Raw genomic sequence first — 18,806 nt, 5'->3', positions numbered from 1 at the left:
ACATCCTCAAAAATCTATACCATGCCAAGTTGTTATATTTTGTAGAAATATAAACGTCTTCTCCAAGGTCTTCTATTCTATTGAATTTAACAGTTGCATTTTTCCTGTCATATAAAATATCGAGATGGTACTCTCCTTCGTCAATGTTGTACTGTTTTGCATATTCGAGATAGATATCGTTTATTTTTTCTTGAAAAGCTTGAAGAGTTGTTTCTAAGTTTACAAGCAAATTCACTTGTAAAAGTTTTCCCTGTTCAAATTTCTCATACGTACGTTTTTCTTTGTTATAGTATCGAACTTCAAAAGCGACCGTAAATGGGAAACCATGTATGGCTTCTGAAATGAACTTCATTCTACGAAAGCCAATAGCTTTTGTGACGGATGGGTCTCTTAACCATCTTAGTGGGTAGTCAAAACGATAGCCTTCATGTTTTACGGTCTCTGTCTCAAACTTTTGACCGACATTAGTAAAAAGTTCATCTAATGGTTTAGTTGTAGCAACTCTAGAATTTTCTTTTTCTATTGAAAGCATATTTTATCTAGAATAAAAATGTCGAAAGAAACAGCGTCTATGAGAGAAATACAACACAACCGACAACTCATTTTGCAAGCTCTAAATAAGAACACAACAAACTTTTCAAACTATTCTAAGATATCTGAGTCATTGAAAGAAGGAAACTTAAAACTGACATTAAACCCAATGACAGACGAGTTTCTGTTTCAAGACAGTAAGAACCATACTGTTTGTATAAATCCAACAAAAAGAACTTTAAACGAGAAACCTATAGATGAACTTCTTTTGAAAGCAGATGTTGACAACAAAGCTGACAAAGAGTATGTCATTGAAAAAGTTCAAGAAGAACATGACAGAGCAGATGCAACATATGCAACAAAAGAGGATGTTGAAAAGAAAGCTGACAAAACATATGTTAACGATGAGTTAGCATGCGTGGCTAGTGCGTTAGTGAAGAAGGCAGATAAGGAATATGTGGATGAAAAAGACAATGAAATTAAAGAAAGGGTTGAATGGTATAATGAACGGACATCGAAGATTTTAGAAGGTAAAGCCAATACAGGGTGGGTTTCAGGATGTTTAGACCTTAAAGCCGACAAAGAAACTGTAGATATGTTGACACAAACGGTTTCAAGTCATACCAGAGGTTTAATGGAAGATGGACAACAGTTGAAAGAGCTTGAGAAAGGTGTTACAGAGTTAAGGAATACAAAAGCAGACTCGACATGGATAAAAGGATATGTAGATGCAACAAAAGAACGTATTTTCGCATGGACAGAAGGAACATACCCACAAAAATATCATAGACATAGCATCTCTGACGTAAATGAACTTGAAGAAAGGTTATATAAGAAAGCAGACAAAACAGAGCTTCAAACATTAAAGATTGAAATACTTCAAACAGTATATCCTATAGGTTCTATTTATACGTCAATGAACTCTACCAGACCAGAAGTAGTACTTGGTTTTGGAACTTGGACTCAAATAGTCGAAAGGTTTTTGTATTGTGCAAACTCTTCAAAGGTAACAGGTGGAAGTAAAACGATTTCAGGTGAAAACTTACCTGCACACAGTCACTACATAAATTTAACTACAGCTGAAGCAGGTTGGCATAAGCATAGATATTGGGATTGGACAGGAATGACAAAAGGTAAAGGATATGATGTTAAAGACGACGTTAAGTTTGCTATAAATTGTTACTGGGATGACACTCAGGGAGGAGGAAGCCATACACATCGCATTACAGGATATTCGGAAACAACGGGACAGAGTAAAGACTACATGCCACCTTACATGACAGTTTACGCATGGTATAGAAATGCTTAGTCGTCATTTTCAACTTCTTTAGCATATTCGTCAGCAGTTGTCTTATATTTGTTAGGAACTGTCTTTGAAAGTATACCACCTTGAACTTTGACAAGTTTGAAACGAGGTCTGACAATAGTAGTTTTATCTTCTGCTTGCAGTGTGTACATTTTGCCATGTTTGCCTAAAACTTCATAATATTCTCTTGTATACTTTCTTCTATTTTTACGAACACGAATGTGAGTACCTGTCGGTTCCCATTGTTGTCATAGTCAATAGTATTTTCATATGGGTCGCGTTTAGGTATTTCTATTTTTACTTTGTCACCTTTCTGAAGTTTGAAGCCCGGCATTCTTTCTTGTTTGTCTCTTTTGACTAAATTATTAAATATATAGTCTTTCTCTAAGTCAGGGTTGTTTTTCATTTCTTCGGGGGAGTGGTTTCCCAAACCTTTTTGTTTACGGCTATTGTAAATATTTAAAACTTGTCTCATCTTTGCCATGGAGAAGTGTCTATATTTGTCGTCATATGACATTTCATCTACCTCACCACCTTGTGGTTGATTTAAGTCTCTTAAGATTTTTATACAACTGTCAATGACACCAAGAGCAGAATGGTTTTGGTCGACAATGAAATATTGGTTTACATTTTTTGAACGCAGATAGTTTTTAATATCGTCTGATTTGAAAGAACTTTCACAGTCAGATGTCAGTTTTGTTGGATGGTATTTGTCAACGAATATTGTCAAAGCAGTTTTCACATCTAAAATATTTTTGGACTGCAATGGTATGGCTTCACAGTATCTTGTGTTTTGACCGACAAATATTAGCCAGTATGGTGGTCCATCTTCTCTATACCTCGGAATGTTTTCCAAGATATCCATAAACCAAGCATTTGGTGTTGAACTAAAGATTTTTACCATGAGTGCTTTCTTTGTTGCTTTAGAAACATAGGGGTCCTTGTTTGGATTCGTCATTTTTTACCCTATAAGAAATGGGTTTATTTGGCGCATTAGCAGGAGTTGCATCCAGATTTTTGCCCGCAGTGGGAACAATAGCTAGAGGTGCATTTGGAATTGGAAGGAAGATTTTGAGTACATTAGGTATACTTAAAGAGAAAGCACAACCTATTATACAAACTGTACAGAAAGGTTGGGAGGTAGCACGAGATGCAACAAATCTTATTCCAAATCCTGAAACAAGAGGAAAAGTTCAAGGATGGATGGACAATGTAGGAAGACAAGCAGGAAACTACTATAACAAAGCAAATGACTACTATAACCAAGCAGGACACTATATGGACCAAGGTGAAAGATTCTTTAACAGAGGATATAACCATGCACAACAGTGGGTAAACAATAACCAACCGCAACCACCTCAAACTTGGGGAATGTAAAGTTTTTTACTGAGATGAAATGAACAATACAGCATTGAGACAAATGGGTTCAAGATGGATTTGTCGACTTCCAGTAGTTACACAACCACGTGTTTGTCAAGTTCTTCCTATACCTCAGGAAGTTTTAGACCGACTTAAAAAACCTAAACAACCAGTTGAAAACAAACCAAACTAAAATTTTTTACTGAGATGAAATGACCGAAGAAGTTGAAACGGTAGATTTGACACCACAAACAAAAAGTTCAGAACCATTGTCAAAACCTGTCAAAGAACTTACAGATGAAGAGAAAAATTCAATAATAGAAAGTGCCAGGTCTGGAAATACAAACCCTAACTACAAAGTCACTTTTCATAGAAATGGAACGGCTAGTATCTCAAAAAAGAAACAGACTCTCACAAATAAAATATTGAAGTCTGAAGGAGTTTATGAGACAACAGATGGGAAGGTATACTTCACGGACCAACAGTTCATTATAGAACATCTCATTGACTTAGAGTCGAAATATTCTAAACTTTACAACAAACACAAAAAGTTGAAAGGAAAACAAAAACAAATGGCATATGATATTTACGAAGATGTTGACGACACAACCATACCTGCAAGTGAAGTAAAGTCAGGTGAACCAAAAAGTGACGAAAAACCGATAGAAGAAGGTGAGCCAAAAACTGAAGATAAACCAAAACCAAAGGTTAGTTTCCAAACTAAACCAAGTCAACCTTCATTAGCTGGTATGGGTTGGCGTCAAAGACTTATGGCAGCAGGCGGTTATGTAAAGTAAAGAAAAAATATATTTTTTTATTTTTATAAAAATGCCCCCATATAGAATGGATAGAAAATCTGCTAGAATAAAAGCAGAGTTAGAAAGATATGGTTGGAAAGTTTCGAAGAATTTTAAATATAGGAAGGGAAGACCCATAAAAGTCTATGACAAATTGTCTGGTCTTCGCTACGAAATGGACCTAGAAACAGCACGTGCAAATTATCCAAACAGACTAGAGAGGTTAGAAGAAGAACGTCTTATGAACTTGCCTTTCAATGTTAGTGAACCGCAAGTTGAAGGACACGACGGCTTTGCCAGATTCTACTGGAAACATGACGAACAATTGCATCCTTTGAGAAGGAAAAAAGGAAAAGGTGAAGACGCACATGCTCCAATGGAAAGAACAAGATATGCATATGAAAGTACCGTGAAGTTAGAAGTCAAATTACATCTGGTCGAACCTTTACAGTAAACTTTGACGAAGGAAAGAACAAAGAAGGCTTCATGGGAGTACTTGCTGCCATACAAGACGGAAATAAGAAAGGATACAATCTCAGACTAACCGTAACAGATTTGGACGGTCACATTTACTATGCACATGGCAATGTCACAACACACAACTTCTTGACGCTTTCAAGACTACAAAGAGAGAACAAATGGTTGACTCCGACTCAGACATTTTGAATGCAATTGAAGGAATTGTAAGCGTGAAGTTCGAATGGTACCAACCTAACTCTCAAGCAGTCAGACAACATGTTTGTTAGATGAGAAATATGAAATGGCATACTTTTTTAAAACATTTTTTTTAAAACAGTATATTTTTACATATATTAAATGTTTCAGGTTGAAAAACAAAGAACAAAAGTAGCAGATACAAAACCGTTAGACTATATCTTTACAAACGCTGGTAGGACTATATCAGATGAAGAAATTTCATCTGGCTCCTACCGCTTTGACTATCCAATTCGTTGGCTTCAAAGTCCTTCAGATGCAAAGGCAATAGGATTTAGAAGAGTTTTGTTTTCAAAAAGAACTAACGCGTTTATGTTCGCAGTATATTTTCATGGGCGGTATAGAGGTCATGATGGTCTACTAGACAAATTTGATGAAATGAGAATCTTTACGGTTCGTTCAGACGAAAATCTTGAGAAGACTCTAAATGACTTTCAAACTCAAATAAACAAATACTACTGGGAATTTCAAGAAAAATACGACTCTTTACTAAATGGAACATACTATCTGAAACTAGAATATGACAAGATGAACTCCACAGTTTCATTTCAAAGGATTGAAAATAACCCTCCAAGAGATACACAGTTTTTATTTTGGCAAGTAGACAAACGTTCTTGGGCACAATTTCTTCGGTTACTAAACCAGAACGAACCATTACCACCTGACGGTCCGTTCTGGTTTATACGCCCACCAACAGATTTGACAGTTTATAGAAACGTGTTTGACCCTCAAAATGTCATGTGTCATGCAAGTTTCAGTTCAAGCAACAATAGTTTTCTTTGTATTGGTAAGGACTTTTATGACTTTGCTTCTAAATTCTACGAACCACCTAGTAACAGTTTCTCTGACTTTCAAGTTTGGTTCACAACAAATGGTGTGCAACATATTGTTCCATTGTACTACGACTTTTATCTCGAATTGTCTTTCATATATAACTACGGAGAAGTGCTGAAAAAGTATTGAAAAATAATGTTTATGTTAGCATGTTAGATCTAACACGTTTTCTAACACGTTTTCTAACATGGTCTAAAACTCTTGAATTTTCATGAATTTTGTGCTGAATTCGACAAAAATGAGTTTTTGGTTGAAAAAAGAGGTGGAGCCAAAAGTGGCTCGACCTCAAAACAAGCATTTTGTGAAGAATATACCAACCCGCGGAAAACAGCGGGTTGCTTTTTATACAAAATTCAACAGGTGAATTTTCATGAATTTCCTTAAGATAGAAAAAAAGTGAGTTAAAATGAGATGTTTACTGAGGGGGTCGACGGTTAAGCCACAAACGAATGTCCGACGGTTAAGCCACAAACGAATGTCCGACGTCCCACCAAAAAATATTTTTTTTATTTTTATTGTAAGAACAGTATGACAGTCGAAGCAAAAACGTTCACGAACAAATCTAATGGCGAAACATTCACAAAAGGCACTTACAACGGTATTGAAGTCTTACGTAGAGACATGGATGGTTATATAAATGCAACAAAGATGTGTCAGCAGTTTAGGAAAGACTTTAGAAGGTTGTTGGAAAATAAGTCCTGGGAAGAGTATTTTGAGGCATTTTGTGAAGAATATACCAACCCGCGGAATTCCGCGGGTTGCTTTTTATACACAGTTCATGCAGGAATTCCTGATGAAATCAAACAGGTTAGAGGAACGTATGTAGACCCAAGACTTGTAAACTATATAGCAATGTGGGCTTCTCCAAAATATTGTATAGCAGTTGGAAAAATTTTGGACTCCATAGACAAGAAAGTTCATGAGAAATTAGATGAAGAAGAACTTGAAGATACAGTAGAGAATGCAAAACCTTTGTTCGAAGAAGAAGTTAGAAAAATGCATGAAAAACAAATAGAACATGAACGTGAGATATGTTCTGGTTATAGAGACTCGCCATACGAACTAGACCAATGGGAACAAGAAGATTTAAAGAGAGAATTTAGAGAATATGAACTCGCTAAAATTTCATTAGAAGCTGCAGAAAAGAAGTTAAAAGTTTGGGGTCGTTTTGTACAAAAATATTGTGAGTAAATGAACCATTTTTTTGGCAAAAATATATTTTATGTTAGAATGTTAGATCTAACATGTTTTCTAACATGTTTTCTAACATGGTCTAAAACTCTTGAAAATCATGAAATTTACACCAAAAATATATTTTATGTTAGAATGTTAGATCTAACACGTTTTCTAACACGTTTTCTAACATCGTAGAAAACTCTCGAAATTCATGAGTTTTGACACTTTCACAAAAAACATAAAAAATAAAGTTGGTTTTTTTAAAAAAATATTTTTTTATTTTTATTGTAAGAACATGTTAGCAACAACTTCACCAAACTCTTTAGTCATGAACCCTACGTCAATGTTGGTAGAGATGAAAAGCTTCATTCCTTCTTCATATACTTTCGAAACAAAAATCCAGAAGATAAAGCAAGAACTTCTCCAAGGAGATTTAGATTGCACTGCAAAAGATGAAACAAATGAACAATATCTTTATGAAATGCAGGACCTCATCGACCATTTACCTAAACTTCCTGAAATACAACAACAAAAGCTTACTATTCCTGAATTCGATGAAATAGAAGTCAAAGCAACTGACTCAGTAGAAATAAAGAAGTTCATACGAAAGGTAAATTATGAGTTTCTTGGATTTCATTGCAACCACAAAGTCATGGACAAAGACTGCGACATGGTATATAAGAACATCTCTGACATATATAAATCTGAAGAATTTAAGACCTACGACAACTTTGTTTCGTTAGTTGCAAAATGTGTATGGCAGATAAGAGATAAAGATAGAAGAGGTAAAGTATGGAACGAACAGATAAAACCAGCAACTTTTGAGTTAAAGAAAACCATTGACGCCTTGGTTGTTCTAGCTGGTTTTATTTCAATGTACAATGCTAAAATGAACCCGCAATGTTCAAAATGTAAAGCAGCAATGAGGAAATATAACTACTCCGTCAAAGAGATAGAACGTATGCGAAACGACTATGCAGACTTAAAGAAAGAAGCAGAGAAACCAGCAGAAAACAAAATGGACATGTTAGCATTTCTAAACAAAAACTATCCAACAGCTGACGATTTCCTTCTTTCAGATGTCAAGAAGAAGTATAAAGAAACTTTCGGCATTGTTAAAACATTCGATGTACTGACAGAAGAAATAGAAGCTACGAAATTGTTTAGAGTCATGAACCATCGCAACATATACCATGTAAAACGCTTGTAAATAGTTATGTTAGAAAACATGTTAGAAAACATGTTAGATCTAACATTCTAACATAAAATATATTTTTATTGAATTCCGTATGAAATTTCATGAGTTTTGTGTGTTTTAGACCATGTTAGAAAACGTGTTAGAAAACGTGTTAGATCTAACATTCTACCCTAAAATATATTTTTGCTGAAAAATGACCAAATTTCATGAATTTCCTCATATGCTTGCGACCGGTAGAAAACCGAGAGAAGAGATTCCGTATGAAATTCGTGAATTTCCTTAAGATAGAAAAAATAAAGTTAGTTTTTTATAAAATATTTTTTTTATTTTGTATGTAAGAACAGGAAATGACAAACACTGAGTTTGAAACAGTTAAAAAGATAGACAATAACACCAAAGTGGTTAGAATTGGTGATTTAAACGTAAGATACTCAAAGAAATACAACAAATATTCTTTGTCAGACATTCTAACACTATCTGAAAAGAAAACATCCCACGACTGGGTTAGAAATGCTTCAACTCAGAAAATTTTGACAAGAAATCCTGAGCTTATGATATCGGTAAGATTCTATGGAACAAGAACATATCTCATCGACAAAAGTCTTATACCAGTAGTTTTGTTCTGGATTGACCCAGTTGTTGGATATAATTTCATAACATATGGTTCATTCGATACTGAACGTTGCAGTGAAGGCTTACTTTATATCGTTCAGAAACCAAAGGACTTCAATACAAAGAGATATAAGATAGGAAGAACATTTAATATAACTCAAAGATATGACAGTACAGTCAATAGAGTTAAGGTTGTGTTTGTAAATGATATGAGAGCTGCTGAAACAGAACTGCTTGAAAAGTTTGAGAAAATGTATGGTGCTCCCATAAAAGGTAAAGAAACGTTTGAAGTAGATGAGATAGCTAAAGCTATAAAATTATTTGACGAAGTTGCTGAAAAATACATGTAAAGCGTTTATTTTTGGTCTTTTATACAAGATAGAAAATAACGCTAATTTTATTTTTTTTATTTTTTTATTTTGTATGTAAAGACAGATATGTCAACAACAGAGAACACAACAACTGCTATCGTTCATGAAGCCATAAATGAAGAATACGAGTGGGTTCAGTTTAACAAACAACTCCGTCTCATTCGTTCGGTCAAAGACGATATGTACCAAATGCAAAGTATTTTGACAGCATGTTTTGCTCCAGATACTAAGCTTCCTAAAGACTGGTTTAGGAACCAAAGCACTATTGAACTATTAAATGAAGCACAGCGAGACATACTTTTTTCTGAAAATCGTGAAGAACAGCGAGTGGGAGAAAAACCCCAGTCGCCAAAACTCTATGAAAATCGTGAAAAATTGCCAAATGGTTTGAGAGGTTGGTATGTACATAGACTTCTTGTAAATAATGTGGCACAATGGGCTTCACCTCGCTATTCATGGTATGTTTGTAAACTTCTTGACGAAATTCATAGACAAGAACGTGAAGAGCTAGAGAACAAGCTTGAAGCAAAAGACAAAAACATACAGAAAAGAATACCACGTTCGGTACCAAAAGGAAAGGAAAAGAACTATAAGTATATGATTTACACTGAAGAGATGGAAAATGAAGAAGACAGAGATATGGTTATGTTGCATTTAGTCAGAAGAAACAACAAAAGCTTTTACGACCTTGCTAAGATTTACAAATCTGACAGAAATTGGTTCTATCGCGAAAACTTACCGATTTCAATGACACCGAATGAAGATGTGAAACAAATAGTTCAAGATACTTTACCTCAAACACACTATGATATGAAAGGTTGTACAATTCTTACCTTCAAAGAAGATTTGCCATTGTTAAAGGAAAAAATAACAGAGTATTTTGACAACTTCAAACAAGCAGAGTAAATGAACCATTTATTTTTCAAGCTTGACTTCAGATGGCTCAGGTAGCTCTATAAGGTAAATTGTCTTGTCAAATCCTTCTGGCATTCCGAGTCCTTCCTTCAGACATTCCGAGTCCTTCCATCCAACATTCCAAGTCCTTCCCGACAACTGGAAAAAAATTTCCCGACAACTGGAAAAAAAATTCCCGACAACTGGAAAAAATTTTCCTGTTGTTCGTCCGTAAACCATTCAAATTTTCGAAAATTGAGAACTTTTTGGTCGAACGACAGAAAAAAATTTCCCGACAACTGGAAAAAAATTTCCCGACAACTGGAAAAAAATTTCCCGACAACTGGAAAAGTTCTTCCTTCCGACAGGACACAAACGAATGTCCGACGTTCCTCTTCCTGAATGTCTTCCAAAGCCAGAAGAACCGAAAGCTGCAGAACCACAACAGACTAAGACCAAACACTTACATTTTTACGCTTGACTTTTTACAATTTGAACTTTGTTCGCGTAGATGTGAATTCTGAAAGAAGTATGAGGGTCTTGTATGACTTTGTACTTCTCCATAGTTCATGTCTGTCAAACTTACCTGCCATGGACTCTTTCATAAGTTCCATGAAATCGTCTTCGGACAATCCGGGGAAAAGTATGATATCAGTAAGTATTCTTTTAACATCCTTACTTAAACTCTTTGCTGTCTGTACACAAATGACAACAGAGATGTTGAAGTGTCTGAGCTTCTTAAGAATTCGACACATATCTTGTTCTCTGTTCTTTAACAAAGGATGAGAGGCGAAATCATCTAAGATAAGAAGACATCTGTGAGGGTAAGTCTTCCAATCGTAAGATTGCAATTTCTTCGAAATGTATTCTATCTCTTTCTGTTTGTTTCTGAAGTGTTTCTTCTCTAATATTCTCTGCATTTCCTCATTTGGGTCTTTAAACTTCGAATTGACATACTCATTTATAGCATTGTACTTCAAAACTCTTCTTTGGTACTTCTTTATCCAATCTAACAACTCAGAGTCTTTTATACATACTAACTTAGACTTCTTTATAATATCTTTGAACGAATTTACGGTTTGATCGAATTGACCAGAAGTACTACAAATGACTACTAACTCATAGAATGGGTTCTTCTCATCTAGTTCTTGTTGTTGTGCAGCCATTTTAAGATAAGTGAAAGTCTTACCCGACCCAGGTGGTGCAATTAGACCTGTTATACCATTCTGAGCAAATAAGAACTTGTCATGTATGGGTTTTATCTGAGCATTTTCTAACTTCCTCTTGTTCTTATTTAAAACATTCTCAAATTTCTTGTCAATGTCAGCAAACTTTTTTTCTAACATATTTTTAGAAAAATTAAAATTTTTATCTTTTAGAAAATGTCTAGCGATTTCGCTATCTATATTCGAGACAAATTTTCGACTCTAAAACATCTGTCGACCATAAAATCTTACATAGTGTAAACAAGAAAGGTGAATTTGTTCTAAAGTTCTGTTTCTGGGAATATGACAAGAACCATAAAACATTACAAAGAGCAGTCTTAAAATTTGTCAATGACAGACTTGTTGACAGAGATGACACCGATTGGAAAGATGAAGTCCAACAAAAGTTCTTAGAATGCAAAGAAGACACATGCGCTGTTCTTGAAGATGAAATAGGAAACAGAATAGAAGAGCTATTAAAGGACAAAGAACTTTTACATAAATATGGTTCTGAGAAATTTGACATAACTCCACCAGAAAAGAAGAAGAGAGAGAGAAGAAAGAAAAGAAAGTAGAAGAAGAGAAGAAAGAACCTGAACCAGTTCCAGAGAAAAAGAAATTTGACATGTAAAAATAAAATTTTATTTTTAGAACATTTCTGGGTCAATGTCAATGTTCTCTTCCTCTTTAGGGGCAAACACTGGCTTAGACTCTAAAATCTTTTTACCTAATTTACCTTGAACTTCAACTATCTTAGACTCATAATATTCATAGTCGTCTGTCTTCTTTGGTTCATAAGGTATAACAAGTTTGTATGCTTTGCCTTCTTTAAGGTTTGAGAACCTTCTGTCAAAATTTTCTTTGACTGCTAACAAACCTTCTATGTCTAAGTCTTCAAATTTCGCACCATTTTTAGTCACAATAGCAAACTTAACAGGTTCGATGTTCCAAACTTTGTCAAATGTAGACTTTTCAAAATGGTAGAAGTAAACATTCAAATATATGAATGGGTCTAGTTCTTCTTTGACTTCTGTCATGTACTTGTTGACTGAAATATATTTCGTCATCTTTTCTATCGGATAAAAAAATATTTTTTTTAAATTTACTCAGAAAAATTTTTCTTTGTATATACGCCGTTCTGTATGTCTAAAAGATTTTTGACATTTGCCAAGAATGTTCGTTTAGACGCTGTCATATAACCATACTCTTGACAATACTGTTTATATGAATCGTACAATGACCTTTCATCTAAACACTCAAAGTCAGTTTCATCTATGAACAGTTCATATACACTCTTGTTTGCTTCTAACAATGTTTGTCTCTCTTCGGTATGTGGAATTTGTCTTGGATTGAAGTTAGAAATATCTAATGTCATGAAATATGAGAACAAGTGGTTGTAAAAGTTAGGTGTTAAAGTTTCTGCTAAGTCGTCAAAATATTCTGTATCTTGCATATGAGAATCTGACGTTCTGACAACTACATATCTTCTGTCAGAACTTTCTAACTTCATCGGAACAACATTGTTTGAAACCATGACGAAGTTTGCAACATTTTCACAAACTCTTTGGTCTTTATATTTTCTTTCAACAACTCCAACTTTGTCTGTTATAAGACTCTTCAAAGCATCCGAGTTCAAAACTTTTGTTGTATCTATACTTTGAAGTTCGTTACATACTATAAGTTTCATATTCTCATTGAAGAGTTAAATTTACCGCAGATGTTTTCTAAGTTTGTCATATTCGGATTCGAATAACCTTCTAACAGTTTGCATAAGATATCTGTAAAGAAAGTGTTCTTACCTGTTCCTTGTTTTCCAATTATAATGAGAGCAGTTTCATTTTTAGCACTTGGATATTGTAAGATGTTTGCAAACCAACATAAGATATACTCATAGACTCTTTCGTTTCCATTGCATATAATTTCTTTGACATGGTCTAACCAAGCTTCTATAATATTTTCTTTCCATTCTACTTGTTCATATTTATATCCAGTGAAGATAGAATAGAAGTTTGGAGAAGGTGTATAAAACTTTATACCTCGAACTGAAAAATCTTCTAACTTTGACAATAAGATATCCCAAGCATCTAACATCTTCATTCCAACCTGTACGACTTTTATTTTCTTAAGTTTCTGTCTACATTCTTGTTCTGAAACTATTGTCGCTCTTGGTTTGTTAAAGACAACATCCCATTCTTTCATGACATAACATTCTGGGGCAGAGTCGACATAAATGACTAAACGTTTCAAATTCTCGACTGCTTTGTTATAGTCTCTAAATGGACACATATTTCTGAACGCTTGGAAGTCATAAAAATCTGAAACGTCTATTCTGTACATTTTTATAAAAATAAAAAAAAATATTTTTTTTATTCTTGACTTTGTTGTTGCATTTGTTCCATTTGTTGCATTTGTTGTTCTTGAGCTATTTGTTGTTGAAGTTGTTCTTGTAATACAATACTTTCACCAGTTGCATCTTCCAATTCGAAACTTTCTGCCGTCATTGACAAATACATAGGACATAAAAGTTTTACAGGAACAAAGTTTGCGTCGACTAATGTCAACGTTATGTTTGCCAAAGTGTTTGAGTTCACTAAAGCTGAAAACTCTGCATTCGAATGAACAATAGGCAAACCAGCAGAGAATGTGTTGTTTATACGCATGAGTATCTTTTGGTCATAGTAGTTTCTGTCGATATTCGAATAGCACTTTGAACCTAAGTTTGAAACAATATATAAAATAGGTGTGCTTAAAGTCAATGGAACAGACATTCCTTGTATGACACCTTTTCCTGTTATAGGAAACTGTTGGTAGTAAAAACCAGATATAAGTTTTGTATTATAGCTCATATCGTTTATACTAAACTCAGTCGGACATCCAAACATAATGAAACCTGCTCTAGTTGCAGCACATGTTACATCCGTCCTTAAAGTATTAAATAAGTCAACAAAACCTGTTGGTGGTATATCTGAGTAAGTATCTTCAAAGAAGTATTTTTTACCATTCACAACAACAAAGTCTTCTGGTGTCAAAAGAGCAAAACAGGCTTTAGTCGTCATCGTGTTTAAGGTCAGTTTACAATATCGTCCTTGAGGACTTTGTAAGTTTGTTGTTATAGAATTATATGACTCAGGGTTTTTAGTCGTAATAGTATAAACCACTATGTCTTCTGCCATTTACTTAGCAAGTAAATTTTAATGAAATGTTGTGGTCGTCAAATATTTTTATGACGTCTGGGAAACTATATTTTAAGTTCAAGGTTTCACCTCCTTTCATAACGTATATCTTGTCAATGACATTATATGAAACACCACAGCAAGCAATGTCAGGTTCTATTTCTTTGATGTTTATATCGTCTGCCTCTGTCAAAAGTTTCAATAGTTCTTTCAAAACTTCATGAGGTGCGATGACATATGAGTTCACTTTTACAGGGTTGTGTTCGACCAAGTTTAACATTATACCCAAAGCTTGACAAATCTTCTCCTGAGTTTTAAGTTTGTCTTTAAGTTGTTGGTAGTCGTTTCGAATATCTGCAACAGAACTTAAGTCTCTGCTAACTTCAGGGTATGTTGGTTGTTCTTTTACAGGAACTATTGTTATACCATCTTCGTCTTCGTATGGTTTCCCCACTTCAACATCTCTTTCTTTGACATTGACAACAACACTTTGACTGTTTGTTTGAGTTGGTGAATTTAACTTCACATCTGCCACCGCCATTAAACCTTTTGAAACACTTACGCTTCTATTTTTCGGAAATGACATTTTACTTAGAATAAAAAGATGGACGTATTTGAGTATCTCTTCGAATTGAAGCAAAACAAAGTTTACACACACAAACAATACAAGTTCATTGACAGAATAGTTCTTTATACAAACAATGGAAAATGTTATAGAATAGCAGTCTTTGCTGAACCAAAATATTTTCATAAAGCAAAGAAAGTTGGTATAACCGAGATGGTGAAAGTTCTTGAAGCAGACAAAAATATAACAACAAAACTGACCGATATTTCTAAAGGAAAGTTTATAATACAATTTTATGTCAAAACTGGCGTACTGTCAATATTTGACGGAGAGAAGTCAGTTCAAGAACAACTTACTGACCTGCTGCCAAAATCTGCTCGATGGAAGCTGTCGTTATGCCAATCTGAGGAGCCCAGCAGGTTTCATCGAACGAATCTTCAAAAGAGCATCTTCCGTGAAAAGTGCTATTGGTTTTGTAAACTTCTTTGCTTTCAATTCATCTGGACCGTCTCTGTCACCAGTATATTGTATTTGAACTGTACCAACAGTTGAAATACCACCCATAAAGTCTTCTGAGTCAGCAAATGGAATGCCAAGCCAAAAGTTTGAACGGTCTCCATTTGTATATTGAGTTTTTTGACCTCCTGTATGAGTCCATACTTTCACATATGGCATAATAGAACTTTGCATTTCAGGGTTAATGGTTGTTGTGAAGTTGTTGTTAAAGTTCATAGCATCTAATGTCAAGTTGTATGACCTCATATCCTCAACTGTAGAATATTCTTCTCTTGGATAATATTTGCCATCTATGTTTATATGGTATTTAATACCAGGGTTGTAGAAGCAAGAATAGTCATTTATAGTTCGTCTGAACAGTACAAACATAGTATCTGCATGTTTCATTGCAGTTGTTAAGGCAATATCTGTTCTTGCACCTGCGGTTCCTGGATTTTGGTTTCCAACTTCACCTGCAAAGTCTTTGACAGATATTTGGTGTATAGGGAACATAAGTGGAACTGCAATATATTTGGCAGCTAAAGCATTTGAAATATCTGGGTCCAACATATAGACTGCAAGTCTGCTTTCTATTCTCTTGCATTCAAACTTTTCGCATGTGAACTTAACTGGGTCCCAAGCATCTCCAGCAGCATTGAGCATTGAAATAATAGTTTACTTCAGTGTTGAGGTTTGAGAAACCAAAGTCTAAGTCAACTTTGTTTTTGCAAAAGTCGGCGAATGACATTTTATTTGTTCCCACTACTTCTGTAAGAGTGAATGGGTCTTGTGTTGGTGCAATGACTAAGTTATTTTTGCTTGGAGTAAGTTCGATAGAAATTTTTCCTGCCCAGTTTGGCAAGTATCTTAAAAACCTGAAGATGAGGAAAGATGACAAAGGAACTCTAAGTTTCAGTTTTACTTTAGTGGCAGCAATTCCATCTGAACCAGAAAGGTTAACATAAACTCCTGGAACGTTAGGGTCAAGTCTTCTTATTTTCTCAATAGTTGCATACTGGTCTGTTTGTTCTCTAGCTTGTGGTTGTACTGAGTTTCTCAAAGCGAACCATTCATAGTTTGCCCATGTTACTGTTTGAACTAAGTCAGAGTTAGAATATATCTTATATCCCATGAAAACTTCTGGAGCATATTGGTATCCGACATAGAAAATTCCATTGCAACCTTTCTTGTCAGACAACTTGGCAGAAGGTTTTATTTCAATGTCTTGTTCCACGTATAAGAATGAGTTGTCAATAGAAATAATATGAAACCTGTCGCAAGCAATATCTACTGTTGTTGAAGAACCTTCTCCAAACTCACCTACGTTTCCATAAGAAACAGCAGTTGTATATTCGTAAGTTCCAGGAACTATTTCTGACCTTCTAATGGCATTGTCGCATTCGTTATACCATTCGGAAACATTTCCATTCATGGCATCCAAAACTGTTGGCGTTATATTCTGAGCGGCGTACATTTCATATGAGTAAAAATATAGAATAGTTGGATTTATATGTCATAATAGAACCCACTCCGACCAAGCTTTACTTTCTTCCTGACTGAGTTTTTAACTCTTCTTTTTCCTTCATTGCCCTCTGCTTGAAGTTGTTGCATCTTTGCCTCATGTTCATCTAGTATGTTGCAAATTTCCCATGTCCTTTTTGCCTTTTGGCTCTGGTCGCCCATCTCAGGTAACCTATATCCTAGAAAGAGTTTGTCATAGTCTGTATTTGAGTCTTCGCGTATTGTTTGCATGACTCTTTCCTGAGTTTCCGGTTCAAGCTCTTCAAACAGTGCCTGTCCATATGGAATATGCTCGTTTCCAAATATATGTTTTTGTAGCCATTCTGGTTTTCTTTCCATGTTACCAACTATATCTTTTGTGAATGGGAAAGCTTTTACCCAATCTTTCAGTCTTGCGTCGTTTATTTCTGTAGTTGGTTTTATTTTGTCAAGGAACATGTTTTTCAATACTAACATTTCATTTGGTACTGTCCATTTGAGTTTTCTTAAATATTCATCCCTTCTCGGTTCATTGTCTGCAAAGTAAGTTTTTATGACATTTTGTAAACTTTCGTTTGCAAGGTCATGTACAATAGGTTCTCTTCTTCTCCCTCCCTAACTTTCTTTCTAAACTCTTCACCAAATATACCATCTCTATGGTTCTGTGTAGTTCTTTGAGATAAATGTTCTAGAACGTCAGGTGTTATATTTCCATCAGCCATGTTCATTTCATACTGGTCCAAAATATCTGCATCTTTCATATCTTTCAATGGCATTAAAGCCGCGCTGAAAATACCAGCTATATCTGGTTCACCATTGACTTCCATTGCGTCTACAACTTCTTGGAATTGAGGTTGTAAGTTTATGAACCACCTATCCGGGTTAGCTTTATGACCCCATCTCATTGTAGTTCCATCGTCTGCAGAAACAAAAGTAGGTTTGTTTCCATCTTGGTTAGGTTCTGAATGAACTTTAAACAATGTTTCATTTCTATATGTTTTCTTGAAATTTAACCTTTTATCTTCACCGAGTTCATCCGAAGATTGAACGTTAAATGCTCGTAAGTAAAAAGGGTTGTTGTATTTGTGTACATTTTTTTTCAGTTCTTCCATTCTATGCTGGATATTTTCATCTGATGTTGGAGTCTTTTGTATGTCGGCAAACATTTTTCGATATTCTTCTACTATGTCAGCCGAATTTTTTTTAGACTCTTGGAAATATTCCATATTCTCCGCATACTCTTGTTGAGGGTCAAGATTTTTCGGCTGTTCCAAATCTTCATCTAGTTCTGTGAAGTTAGTTTCCAAAGGAAGGACTTGTTCGTTTCCTTCAGGCTCTTCTAGCTTTTGTTGCTGAACTATTTCTTCCATGTCTGGTTGTATCTGAACTAGTTCTTCCTGTGGAGTTTCTTGTACCTCATCTGCTGGCATTTCATATATTCCGAGACCGTTTTCAACAAGTTCCCTTTCTAAGTCATCCGGACTCATAAACCTTTCTTCTTTCGTTCCGTCTCTATTTTTTACGCGTTTCATGAAGAGAGTTAAATTGTCATTTAGCTCTGACATCAAATATCTCGGAGTAAATTCGTTCATGTCATTTGGATGATATGCTATTAAATCATATCCCTTAGCGAGCTTGTATTTTCCAGGTTTGAAATTATATCCCCTTTGGTGCAGAGCCATAAAGCTAAATAGGTTCGGGTCAGTATTTCCATCCTTGAACTTTCTAATAGCTTCTTTATATCTGTCACTAAAGTCAATACTATCTGGGTAACCATAGTCTTCTTTAAGCATTTTTAAGAATTCTTGGTTTCCTTGTTCTCTACTTCTTTTATGTCCTTGCTCTGTTTGTGGTTGTTGTTGTGCTGGTTGTGGTGCAGTGTTTTGAACTGTTGGTTGTTGTGTTGGTTGTTGTGCTGGTTGTGGAGGTGGTTGTTGTGCTGGTTGTTGTGCATGCCTGTGTCTGTGTCCATGTGACGATGTAAATGTTCTAGGTAGTCCTGGTGCAGGTGCTTCTCTTGGAGGGTTTGGTGGTATATAAGTTCCACCAGCTGGCACATATGTTCCATCTGCAGCG

General features: G+C 35.1%; 14 protein-coding genes and 2 pseudogenes across 16 annotated transcripts, besides 1 other annotated feature; 11 read left to right on the top strand and 5 right to left on the bottom strand.

Annotated features, from left to right (window-relative positions):
- Nucleotides 1-18,806: part of a mobile genetic element that runs on past both edges of the window.
- TVAGG3_0627130 (phage tail repeat-like family) lies at nt 1,166-1,840 on the top strand (the record flags this gene model as incomplete). The annotated part of the gene is made up of 1 exon (XM_051240608.1): nt 1,166-1,840. The coding sequence occupies one exon, from the start codon at nt 1,166-1,168 to the stop codon at nt 1,838-1,840; it is 675 nt and encodes a 224-aa protein (XP_051087195.1).
- Nucleotides 2,813-3,214, top strand: TVAGG3_0627120 (uncharacterized protein; the record flags this gene model as incomplete). The annotated part of the gene is made up of 1 exon (XM_051240607.1): nt 2,813-3,214. The coding sequence occupies one exon, from the start codon at nt 2,813-2,815 to the stop codon at nt 3,212-3,214; it is 402 nt and encodes a 133-aa protein (XP_051087194.1).
- On the top strand, nt 3,234-3,389 carry TVAGG3_0627110 (uncharacterized protein; the record flags this gene model as incomplete). The annotated part of the gene is made up of 1 exon (XM_051240606.1): nt 3,234-3,389. The coding sequence occupies one exon, from the start codon at nt 3,234-3,236 to the stop codon at nt 3,387-3,389; it is 156 nt and encodes a 51-aa protein (XP_051087193.1).
- Nucleotides 3,409-3,993, top strand: TVAGG3_0627100 (phage tail repeat-like family; the record flags this gene model as incomplete). The annotated part of the gene is made up of 1 exon (XM_051240605.1): nt 3,409-3,993. One exon carries the CDS (start codon nt 3,409-3,411, stop codon nt 3,991-3,993), a length of 585 nt encoding a protein of 194 aa, XP_051087192.1.
- TVAGG3_0627090 (uncharacterized protein) lies at nt 4,040-4,402 on the top strand (the record flags this gene model as incomplete). The annotated part of the gene is made up of 1 exon (XM_051240604.1): nt 4,040-4,402. A coding segment is annotated over one exon (363 nt), but the record flags the coding sequence as incomplete, so codon positions are not given.
- Nucleotides 4,810-5,670, top strand: TVAGG3_0627080 (uncharacterized protein; the record flags this gene model as incomplete). The annotated part of the gene is made up of 1 exon (XM_051240603.1): nt 4,810-5,670. One exon carries the CDS (start codon nt 4,810-4,812, stop codon nt 5,668-5,670), a length of 861 nt encoding a protein of 286 aa, XP_051087190.1.
- Nucleotides 6,319-6,732, top strand: TVAGG3_0627070 (uncharacterized protein; the record flags this gene model as incomplete). The annotated part of the gene is made up of 1 exon (XM_051240602.1): nt 6,319-6,732. A coding segment is annotated over one exon (414 nt), but the record flags the coding sequence as incomplete, so codon positions are not given.
- Nucleotides 7,046-7,927, top strand: TVAGG3_0627060 (organellar and viral DNA polymerase type B; the record flags this gene model as incomplete). Its single annotated transcript, XM_051240601.1, has 1 exon — nt 7,046-7,927. The coding sequence occupies one exon, from the start codon at nt 7,046-7,048 to the stop codon at nt 7,925-7,927; it is 882 nt and encodes a 293-aa protein (XP_051087188.1).
- TVAGG3_0627050 (organellar and viral DNA polymerase type B) lies at nt 8,467-8,877 on the top strand (the record flags this gene model as incomplete). Its single annotated transcript, XM_051240600.1, has 1 exon — nt 8,467-8,877. One exon carries the CDS (start codon nt 8,467-8,469, stop codon nt 8,875-8,877), a length of 411 nt encoding a protein of 136 aa, XP_051087187.1.
- On the top strand, nt 8,965-9,804 carry TVAGG3_0627040 (KilA, N-terminal/APSES-type HTH, DNA-binding family; the record flags this gene model as incomplete). Its single annotated transcript, XM_051240599.1, has 1 exon — nt 8,965-9,804. One exon carries the CDS (start codon nt 8,965-8,967, stop codon nt 9,802-9,804), a length of 840 nt encoding a protein of 279 aa, XP_051087186.1.
- Nucleotides 10,776-11,138, bottom strand: TVAGG3_0627030 (P-loop containing nucleoside triphosphate hydrolases family; the record flags this gene model as incomplete). Its single annotated transcript, XM_051240598.1, has 1 exon — nt 10,776-11,138. A coding segment is annotated over one exon (363 nt), but the record flags the coding sequence as incomplete, so codon positions are not given.
- TVAGG3_0627020 lies at nt 11,175-11,628 on the top strand (annotated as a pseudogene). The gene has a single exon. A coding segment is annotated over exon 1 (454 nt).
- On the bottom strand, nt 11,645-12,064 carry TVAGG3_0627010 (protein of unknown function, DUF4108 family; the record flags this gene model as incomplete). The annotated part of the gene is made up of 1 exon (XM_051240597.1): nt 11,645-12,064. One exon carries the CDS (start codon nt 12,062-12,064, stop codon nt 11,645-11,647), a length of 420 nt encoding a protein of 139 aa, XP_051087184.1.
- TVAGG3_0627000 lies at nt 12,518-13,334 on the bottom strand (annotated as a pseudogene). The gene has a single exon. A coding segment is annotated over exon 1 (817 nt).
- Nucleotides 17,619-18,412, bottom strand: TVAGG3_0626990 (protein of unknown function, DUF4106 family; the record flags this gene model as incomplete). The annotated part of the gene is made up of 1 exon (XM_051240596.1): nt 17,619-18,412. A coding segment is annotated over one exon (794 nt), but the record flags the coding sequence as incomplete, so codon positions are not given.
- TVAGG3_0626980 (protein of unknown function, DUF4106 family) lies at nt 18,526-18,798 on the bottom strand (the record flags this gene model as incomplete). The annotated part of the gene is made up of 1 exon (XM_051240595.1): nt 18,526-18,798. The coding sequence occupies one exon, from the start codon at nt 18,796-18,798 to the stop codon at nt 18,526-18,528; it is 273 nt and encodes a 90-aa protein (XP_051087182.1).

This window comes from Trichomonas vaginalis, chromosome III (assembly GCF_026262505.1).
Source record: "Trichomonas vaginalis G3 chromosome III, whole genome shotgun sequence".
Lineage (NCBI taxonomy): Eukaryota > Parabasalia > Trichomonadida > Trichomonadidae > Trichomonas > Trichomonas vaginalis.
Note: the sequence above shows the minus strand (reverse complement) of the source record. Positions and strands in the feature narration are given on the sequence as shown.